The following is a 10,940-nucleotide window of genomic DNA, read 5'->3' on the forward strand; positions in this document are numbered from 1 at the left end:
CGCCAGCACTCACACTCTACTCAGGGTGGCCCACAGACTGCAGTTAACAGAGTAAAGCCCAGAGGAAGCAGGCCTGAATACACTCTACTCCAACTGACACTACTCCACTGGAAAACATTCTGAATTTAGGGAAAAACCACCTCTACATACATTTTAAGCAAATTAGAGCTTCATCTCAAATCTGAATTCTGAAATTTCTCAGCTTTTAAATACTTGTATTAGTGACCTTAGCAGAGTTCTTTTGATGGGTTGCTTGGTCATTTCCTCACTTTTAATGAAAGTCAGCCAAAGAAACAGCCATGCCATCACTTGGCCCATACACACATACACATGGCCCATAAATAAAACCCCCACAACCAACCACCCAAATGAGCTGAGGGAGTTATCACCGCAACGGCACACCACCACCTTTCCTGCATAAGGAGCAACATCCATACCATGTCCGTGGGCATTCCCAGCTACTGAAAACAGTAGGCAAAGGTGGCATTCAGGATCCTGAAGTTAGTCAAGAGTGTATGTCAAAGACACGTTTTGTCTTCTGTCTCTTCTTTTATACTCTCACCTTCTCCAGGCCCATCTCTTCTCCTCCTTCAATCACATGTTCCTGTCACATTCATCTTTTTTAAGATGAGGATAATCCTCAAACTGCATGAAAGAGGAAGAAAAAGGGAGACAGGAGGAGCTGCAAAGCTATGTTTCTCAAGTGTAAGCAGTTCTGTCAAAAGAGGAGACACAGCAACCACTTCGTCCTGATTTGTGCTGTATAAGAAAAGCTGTAATCTGTAAACTTTAATGGCTTTTCAGAAGAAAACTATGAGAGAAGCAGTACCTCACAGTACCACTTGAGAATGAATCATTAGGTGATAACCTCATCTTGCATGGGAAACATGTCCTCCTCTGTGGGATCAGACTACTATTTCTTCCCATGTGTAAGTATACAGAGATCTTCCCAAAAGTGAATTCCAACCGAACACATAGGTTTCTTGTACATTTAAAAGGACAGTTAGTAGGCTTTTTAAAAACCCTTTAAATAATCATCATGCCAAAAGGTCAGAGGATGAGGAATTATATTTCCCTACACGTACTTCTATAAAAATATAAAATATTCATCACTGATATAGAAAATATATCCATATCTAATTTTGTCTTTCACAAACACACATTCATTTATGAATACTACAAATAATAACATGAATGAGAGCTAGGGAAGTATATAAGGAAAAAGAGAAAAAAGTTAACGAACTCTCTCAATTCACTTTTCACCTGCAGACCAAGCATCAAATGAGATTTCTTGCTACTATGACAGACTTTCTTTATCATTGCAGAGGTTTATTATGTACACTAATTCAGTAGCCATTGCTTCCATGACAATTTTTGATTTACCTTCTAAGTACAGTTCCCTTTGAATTTTAAAGTCTTTTCAAACTAACAGCTTTCATTAGGCAATACTATAAAAAGCAGCTCTACTTTAACTACAGATTGACAAGCTGATCTTTTAGTGCACAAGCAACTGAGTAAATTTCAAGACTGTATTTTTAGATCTATACATTAATCTAATCAGTGAAAAGAATGAATGTTAGTATTTATAAACATTAAATAACAAATCATGAAGGAATAGACACTACCAGTAACACAAACTAAAACCTGCACCCGGTCCAGTATTCCAGTTAAAAGGAGGAATAAAAAAGCTTAGTTTTGTATAACATAAATCTGTCAACCATGAGATGAAAATACCAGTTGCCTGTCATAACAGCAAATAGATGCAGCATTTTAGAAGTAAATACTTAAAATGCTGGGGACAAACCGATTTCAAGCAGGTGCCATTCAACATAAATACCAAATGCAAAAGGCTGCTTTATTTAATGCACAGAGCAGTTGTTACTAGTGAAACAGAGATTAGCAGGACAACAGATCTCAGAAAACTTTTATTCTGATATTGTCTAAGCAATTGAGGAAACATAAAAGACATTTTAAAAGGACAAACACAAGTTCTTTTATAAGTATGCAGAATACTTAAAATTTCCTTAGAAAGGAACCTTCAAAACATTCTTAAACTAACACTTTCATATTAGGTTCTGCTTTTAAAATTTTAGTTCAATTTTTCCTTCTCATTATTTGGTTTAAAATTATCAGTTTTCTAATGCACTGAAAATAAGATCCAACTGTAGTACAGAACACCAAGGTATTATTTTTAGTAAAAATAACAAGGAAACAAGGCAATCTGTTTCAGCCTCAAAGACATATATTTCCCAAAGAAAAGTCTTCAAAAATAAGTACTAGAAATTAATTAGCATATTTCTTCTTCCCTGCTTTAAATCAAACTGAACTTTTTTTTCAGGAACATAAATTTTACCATCTCTAAAAGGCCATGGTTCAGGGAGTTAAAATGGAAACTTGCTCACTTGTTTTATCACATTCATAATGTGTTTCACATTCTCCAACAAAGTATAGCCAATGTTTTCGAAGAGAATCTAAGCTTTAAAAACGATTGTTTAGAACTCAAAATTTCTAGTTTCTGACACATCAGTCCCATAGTTTCTTTATACAACATAGCTAAAAAATCAAACCATAATACCAAACTTTGGTCTGCTCTGGATATCAGCAGTTACACTGAAAGAAGCAAGTTTGGTTTCAAAAGTTATTTTCTCTTGCCACAACACGGGTAACACTCGAGACTGTCTAACATTGTCCTAACAAAACATCGACTTTAACCTGAAGACAAAAAAAAACCTGTTTGATCTCTATATTCATTCAAACTTTGGCCTCTGTGACAAAGCAGGGTTGCCAACTCACGCTAAAAGATGCTTTAATGATGCAGGTGTTTGCCCATGGGGAATAAGACTCAAAACCAGCGCAGACTACTAAAGCTTTGTCTACAGCAGAATCTACCTCAATTCCAGTAGTCACCAATGAATTCCAGCTTCACTGAACCAGAGCAAATCAGTGACCACCCCCAGAGAAGGACAAGTAACCACCAGCACTATCTGTTACCATTTCAGCTGCTGGACAGCTAAAACTAATGCCTGCAGCAAGGTAAACAGACCCAAGCTGCAAAACCTCTTGGAAACTGCAGGTCCCATGTCACTTCTAAATCAAACATCTCCAAAATCACCCGAGTGCAGCTGCAGTTCCTGGGGGTAAGCACCTGAATGCAAACAGGTGCCCAAGGAGACTACTGGAGTTAAACCACGGTCCGTAGTTCTCTCTGCCATGCTATAGGCATCTCCATTGCACCTCCCTACCAAATGGACACTCCACCCTAAATATGCCACAAAATTAGCAGGATGCTACTAAGTAAGTACAAAATGTAAAACATAGTCAGAAATGCTAGAACTCATTTCCAGGTCTTTGAGATATCTAATCACCTCTCATGTTCCAATTTTTTTGGTCAAACCTGCATGTGGTAGATAGCAATGTACAACTAACAACAGAGAAAACAGGAATTCAGTATCACGAAACAGTAGACAAAAATACATATTTGGGGGGAAAAGTAATTCTCCCTATAAAAATAGCAAAATCATTATCTTTGCAGAGTTATTTGTAATATTCTGTGAGACAAAATTCAAACTTCTTTAAGTTCTGACTATGACTATTCATTTACAGATCATTTTTGTTTCTAGAGAAACAAAGGAAAGAAATACTTTGATTCTTTCCTTGTTTGATCCTTAACATCCATGCTGTGGTCTCCTACCCTTAAAGGAACAAGGTATCTACGAAATATCTTAGCACCAGGTTGCACTTCAAAACATGCACCTACAGTGAATATTTACAAAGAAGTAATTCATTAATACGGGGGGAGGACGGCAACGACAGAAAACAACAACAGTAGCTTTTTAAATTAATTTCTATGTACTCAAATTCGTCTTACAACCACCTAACTTCCCAATTATCATTAATTTTACAATCCACTGTAAACATAGTCTAATTCTGCAGCGGATGAATGTGTAACAAAACTCAGGTGATTCTATCCATATTTAGTACTCATTCGGCATCTCTCAAACACTCCCTTATACACCAAATCTAACCTGTTTATCCCTAACTTCCCTAACGCTCTGGCATTTAGAAGACACTGAAAGTCGCATGCTACCGGGAACATTTGCTTGCAGCTACCTTCTCCTGGAGCCGCGTACCTCTCACAGCCGTAACAGTAACAGTATTGCAGCACCATACTTTAGGCACTTTATGTGGACTTGAGCAAAGATAACAGATACCTTTACAATCACAGCTCACCCCTGCACTAACAAAAGCCACAAACATTACCAAGAAGTATGAGTAAACATGAAAGGGACAAGGCAGAAAAATCCACAGCACTGCTCGATGCCATAAGGAAGATTGCTAAATATACAGGGATGCAAATAGCACCTGGGCAATGCTCCAGTTACCTGTTGCAATTTTCATGGGCTCCACTTCACACAATGTACAGCTTACACTGTTCTGCTAATGTGCTGCACTTTCTAAATACAGTGGTTTTGACTAAATGCATTTCAGGGCTTAATTGCATTAAGGGATATGCTGGTTTACCTAAAGGTGAGATTTTAAACAAATTTAGCTCAACAAAGTGATGTAAAATTATACAGACGTCATCTTGTCTAAGCAGGTTGATTCAGTTTAGGAAAGTTTAGATTTAAAACTAGAAGTCACTGCAATTCCAACTCAGATGCCTGGCTCAAATTTCATTAAATTCAAGAAATAACCTGCTCACGAACATGAATATCCCCTCCATATTACTACTTGATTACAACACATCTACAGTAGCAAGACTGCTCATATGCATTTTCTCAACTATATAATAGCATTGAACAACCCAAAAGATCTGAAATACTTCAGAATTCACAAGCGCCTGTGCTTGTAAAACAACTGTTTTACTTCCCAAAACTGAAATTCAAAATATTCCTGCCTTTAAAGGAAATATCCTGATAATAAAGCTTTTCTGTTCTTGTACATCACTACCCCACTTACATCTTACCTTTTGTTTAGGAGTATTGAATGATAGCAAAACATAGGACTTTCAAAAAACAAAATCCCTTTTCTTCACAAATATTACTAAGACACACCTATATAAAAACTTGAAGATTTAGTATAAATTAAAGTCTTTGAAATAGTTTAGTATCTAAGCCCTGCTCATATATTCCAGCTAGAAGCCACCAAAGCAGGCAGGAGTCAAACTGGAATTTGTTTAGAATACAGATGGACAAACAACCGAAGGGTTGGATTCAGCCTGCAAAGCAGGCTTTTGTTAGGCCACCGGCAATGCCTGCTAGCCAGCTACTAGAAAAGCCAAGTCCAGCCCATCGGTCAGACAAAAAAACTGTGGATCCTGTTGGGAGAGGAAAGCAAGTAAACTTAAGTTTGGTAGACAGGGTGCATTACCAGGTCAGTGCCCAAATCCAGTCCACTCTCTTTCAGGATAACCCAGGAAGCAATACAGCCACCATGGAGAAGCAGGGGGCAGAAACAAGACCTGACTTAACTAATGCAGTGAAACACCAACTCAAGTATTTCCAACTACTGTCATCCAACCTGAAGAGCTGAAGTTAAGGGCAGAGAATAAACCCCGGAGCTGGGTTGGGTTCAGAAGAGTTTATTACCTGAGTCATCACCATCCACTCCAGAATCAGGCTGGCTCCTGCAGAATCATTCAGGTAATCCTGCATCATGTGCCCAGTGCTCTGGGAAGGTTTGCAGCCAGATGGTTGCAGCCAGATGTAGTGCTGCACTACAACCAACAGCACCCAAACAAGGAGAGCAAGAGACAGTCTGAACAGGCTGACACTGAGACCAATTTGACAAGTTCAGTAAGGCCAAAGCTCACTCTATTCAGCCAGTTTTCCGCTTTACACTCTCTCAAATTCCCTATAGCACCACAGCAAAAGGACATTTCAGACCAGCTGTGCACAGTGAAAGCACTGGTCAGTTGGGATATGTTAGTTCCACCTAACTAGTACCATCTTTAATACAGCAGTAAATTGGGTGTACTGCTTCCAGAATGCAGCTGTCTCTGGCATCACTATAGCCAGGTTTGCAATCTAACATCACGAACGCTGTCAGACACAACCTAAGTACATATCCTAGGCTCCTCTTCTCCCTTAATACACCCTCACCCCGTACTCCCTGTCAAAATTCCTGCAGTTTGCTCAGATATACAGCAGACAACACAGTCTGGGTGGCCAACCACCTCTCTTGGAATAATGGTAATTCTGGCCCACAGGCTCTCAGTTGGCTGAAACCACATAAAAACTAAGACACCTTAGTGGAGCAACATCATCTTTGAGCAGCTGGGGATCTCTTCAACATCTGAGTTTTTCACAATACCACAACTACCAGTTTTATGCATTGCTTGGGCTAACTCAGTCTCTCACGTCCCCAGATAACAAAAGGTTGATTGCTTTGCTTTGCTACCGATTGCAACTATTGCCCTCAGTACCACTCTGACTCTACATGGCTCTCAAGCTTAAGAAATCACCTGACTCAGGTTGCAATTTTTGACACTATAACGCAATCAAGCTGTATTTTTCCTAGTTTAAAACTGAAACGTTTCTAATACAGAATAAAACCCCACACATAGGCCTGTTATGGCCACAGAAATATACTTAAGGGTCTAGTCTGTGATGACTGGGCTGTTTCTAATGATATGCAGATACCCTTATAATTCCGAGGAAAAGTGCAACAAATAATAGCTGCCCCATGCAAGACAAGTTCCATCAGTAAACACCTTCCTACTTTTATTAATGCTGTGTAGCATCATGCAAAAAGCAGTTATTCTACAGGCTTGCCAGTGCTCAACTTTAAAACATCTGCAGTCAAGAATTTCAAAACTATACTGTGTGCGCAGACTGTTACAGAAAAATGGAACATAAAATATAAGGTTTCTGATACACATCCATCTGACTTTCTTTCTTAAATTCATAGCCTTCAGTTTTAAACTCCTCTATCAAAAGTGTTTCGAATATAGCAATCACTATACAAGGTTGTGAAGGAAAGTACAGAAGGCATGTCACTAAACAGGGTCAACATCAAATTCTGTTCAATAATGGAATATTAAATCCACAGATGAACAAAATAATTTACAGAGAAAAAAAAGAGGGTATTTCTGTTCAGCAAATAAACAACTGTCTTCATCTACATCCTTTCTAAACAATACTATTTGCTGCTCCGTTCACATTCTGCAAAACAGTAATTTCTTATTTGGTCTTTTTTGTTCCATAGTAAAGTCACCTTTAATTAAGAAAGGTAAAGGCAGGACCAGGATAAAAGATGCACATATACACCATAAAGCTTTAAGAACGCAGGAGAGTCTCTGAACGTTTCTAAAGTTTGATCTCACTTAATTACGTAGAGGTCAAGTAAGACACGGGGGGTGTGAGATGCTGCTTCCCTCTGGGCCGCCTGACAGCGGCTCTCCGGGCCCGAGGCAAGGCTGGCTCTCCTCTCCCAGGGCAGACCCGGCGGCCGCCAGAGCCGCAGCCAGCGGAGGCCCCGGGACGAGTGCGGCCCCCACAAGCCGCGGCGAGAACCGGGGGAGCGGGCCGCCCGCTCCGGCCCCACCGCCCGGCCGGTGCCGCCGCCGCGCCTGGCTTACGGCGGGTGCACAGGGGCGCGTCCCTACCTCCGCGGCGCCAGCTCGGCAGCTCCGGAGAGCAGCCCTGCTCGCCCGAGCGCCGGGGCGGCAGCGCGGCAGGGCAAGGCTGCCCGCGACGCAGGCAGGGGGAACGCGGCGCCGCGCCGGGCTGCAGCCTCAACCATAGCTCGCTCTGGGCCTCGCGGGGGCCCGGCGCCGTCGCCTCATGCCTCCGGGACGCTCTGTCGCTCCGTCGCCATTTTGAGAGCGAGGGAGCGGCCGGCGGCGCCGTCACGGCCCGGAAGGAGCCGCCGCCGTCACCGGCGCTGCGCCGCCAGCCCAGGCCCGCCCCGCGCGCAGCCGCCGCGGCGTTCCGGCAGCGCCTCCTGCCTCCCGCTGCCCGCCGGGCACGGCGCGTCCCGGGATCCGTTGGGACGGTCGGCGCCGGAGGTCGCGTTGGTCCTGCGTGCAGAGTTACATGGATGGAGCTCCTCCGCGGGCACTTAAAACTGCACCGCGTGGGTGTTCACTTTGCGCCCTGCCATTACAGATTCAGAGAATCGATTAGATTGGAAAAGGCCTCTAAGATAATTAAGTCCAACCTATGACCGAGCACTACCGTGTCAATTAGACCACGGCCGCAAATGCCACATCCAGTCTTTCCTAAAACGCCGCCAGGGACAGTGACTCCACCACCTCTGGGCATTCCAATGTCTAATCACCCTCTCTATGAAGAAATTCTAACTAATATCTAACCTGAACCTCCCCTGGCACAGCTTATGTCCTCTCATCCTATCGTTAGTTGCCTGGGAGAAGAGGCCGACCCCCGCCTAGCTAGCAAGATAATAGCATAAGTAATTTCATATATACAGGTATGGAGTCTCACCACTTCTGCAGACTTGGCTCCCATATGTCTCCCATATGGGCTAAGCAAAGGCAAAATTTTACAAACTAGGTACAAGTATAGGATGCAAAAGTAGCTTTAAACAAAGGCCTGTCTCCAAGATTAAAATCTTCCTCCACACCTCCTTCCTACAGCATATCATAACTGTACTTCACATTTGCTACTTTTGCAGAAAATTAAGGCATTCAGGAACTCGATTGATATATGACAGACCTGACCTAAGCACTGCTGGAAGTTTTCCAGATTGTTGCAGTCTAATTGCACAGTTCCCTGTGTTTGTACCTTCTTAAGGCTGAGCAAATAGGCAAACAGCCATAGCACTGGACCTCGGGGGCATACATATCCACCTATCCACCTATCGAATGCCTGATATCTCTATCAGGAAGACTGCCTCCTTCCATTGTAGTCTTCCTGTTTCAATCCTCCAAGCAGCTTTTCCATGTTCTTCAGTTGTCAGTACAGATGGGATAAAGTTTACAGGTGACTTTTTCAGTATATTCAATGATTTTTCTCACTGCATCTGGCATCAAGTACTCTTCTCTCATATCTTCGGAACATCTGAATGTAGCCTTTCTGTCATAGCTACCACTCATCTTCATTTTAAGAAGTCCTGCAGACTTCTTTACATTATTGAAATCTGTCACTTAAAATCACTGTGTAGATATTATCACTGAGACAGGATTAGGCATGAGATGTAAAAAAGACAAAGTGAATTTTGCCATTGAGCCACTTAACCATTAATTCAAAGCTTCATCTCATTTTGTCTATCCATGTTGCTGATCTATAACCAATTGTTTTTAACAGCACGGCCGACCGCTAACCAGATGTGTTTGCACAACAGCCAAGTGTAGACTGTGATTACTGGAGTCCTCCACCTGTTTTAGCATCAACACTAGCAATTGTATAATCCACCTTCCAACACAGTTGAGCAAGAAAAGCAAGGCAGAATTCCAAGAAAGCAACAAACTCAGTCAAGTGCAGAAGGGCTGCCTGCAGCCCCCTGTGCTGTGAGACAAGCAGCTTGCATGGCCATGTCTTGTAGCTGAACTATCAGTGTGGTTTCACTATACTGTGGTGACTTTTAGAATTTATGCTGATGCAAATCAACTGCTTTAGTTGAACAAGACTTATAGTTAGACTTATTTAACAAAATAACACAAACAAAGACTTGGAACCCACATGCTGGGAGACAGCAAAGAAAGTGGCAACGAATCTCTGAAAAAGCAAGTTGGCACCACTGCCCAGGCAGAAATGGCACAAAACACCAAGATCTCCATGGATACTACAGTAATAGAGGAAAGAAGAACAAAACAGGGATTCAGATCAATTTTAATAGAGACAAAATGCTGTAGTTTGGCAGCCCTGCTAGACACAAAATAAAATGGTAGACCTCCAGGAAGAAAGGGAGAAAACCCCAGTTGTCAAGATTACTCCTGAAGATTACCAGGATTACTGATTGCTAACTGTTGATTTAGAAGCAGTTGTTCAGGGTGTTCTTTGGGAGCAAGAGGGAGCAGACAATCAAGATGGAAGGCAGCTGAAAACAATCAAAGCAAACAAACATACATGAAGTCCTGCAAAAGAGAGGCTAAATTATCAAGAACATCTGAAAAGGGGTGTATTACATTAATAAAGTTTAACTGACCTGAAAAGTTAAAATGCAAAAATGCAAAAAATTAAATCTTTATCCTATGGCAAATCATAAGAAAATATAATGAAAATTACACAATAATTGAATTAGAAACTTCTGATATCTGAAAAGTTGTTTAAGAATACTACATTAAATATCAAAGAAAGTGACAGAAGCTTTTTCAGCTAAACTTATGCTTAAGATGGTAAGAAAAAAATGTCAACAGTAAATGTGGGCACTAGTTAGGAAACAGTTAATAGCAAAGAATAACGTAGCAATTATGAATCTGTGCAGTTACTATAGCAAGGTTTAAAATGGTATATATGAAAAAGAAATGTTCAAAATACCATAAAAAGACTCTTTAAGTATGTCGGGACCAAAAAAGGTCAGTTGCCTAGATATCAGAGCAGGTAGAATTATAAATATCGTCAGGGAAAAAAAGCGAAAGTTTACATGCTGTACTCGGAAGATAGCAGGATGAGACACTGATCTCTTCGTACGACTGGGTTTTGTTTTGTTTTGTTTTAACCTAGGCGTTTCCAGACACCTCTGCGCCTGGGAGGGGGAAAAGCGGGCACGCTCAGGACGGAGGGAGCGCGGGCAGAGCCGGAATCCCCCGACCTCGCCGGATAAAACGGCCGAGAGAAGGAAAGCGCCGACCCGCGGCCCCGCTGGCACCGGTCCTCCGAACCAGCCGCGCGGCCGAGCGCGGGGCGGCGCCGGCCGCCGGGGTGGGACACATCGCCGGAAGTGCCGCAGCCGGCGGTGCTGCCGGCAGAGGGCGGGAGGCAGGAGCGCTCTCCAGGGGCGGGCGACCCGTGGGCGGCGCGGCACAGTGATGCTGGGGC

General features: G+C 42.4%; 1 protein-coding gene across 4 annotated transcripts in view; it reads right to left on the reverse strand.

The window, feature by feature from the left end:
- The window catches only part of UBR1 (ubiquitin protein ligase E3 component n-recognin 1), a 67,452-nt gene extending 59,677 nt beyond the window's left edge, over positions 1-7,775 (reverse strand). For all 4 annotated transcript variants that reach the window (XM_029964110.1, XM_029964111.1, XM_029964109.1 and 1 more), the window contains exon 1: positions 7,741-7,775. In XM_029964110.1, coding sequence (XP_029819970.1) covers positions 7,741-7,743 — 3 coding nt within the window. In that variant the 5' untranslated portion in view covers positions 7,744-7,775. The remainder of the gene's footprint in view (positions 1-7,740) is intronic.
- Between the last annotated feature and the right edge of the window lie 3,165 nt (positions 7,776-10,940).

The sequence above is a fragment of the Manacus vitellinus genome, unplaced genomic scaffold, assembly GCF_001715985.3.
Source record: "Manacus vitellinus isolate BGI_N305 unplaced genomic scaffold, ASM171598v3 scaffold_6_pilon, whole genome shotgun sequence".
Lineage (NCBI taxonomy): Eukaryota > Metazoa > Chordata > Aves > Passeriformes > Pipridae > Manacus > Manacus vitellinus.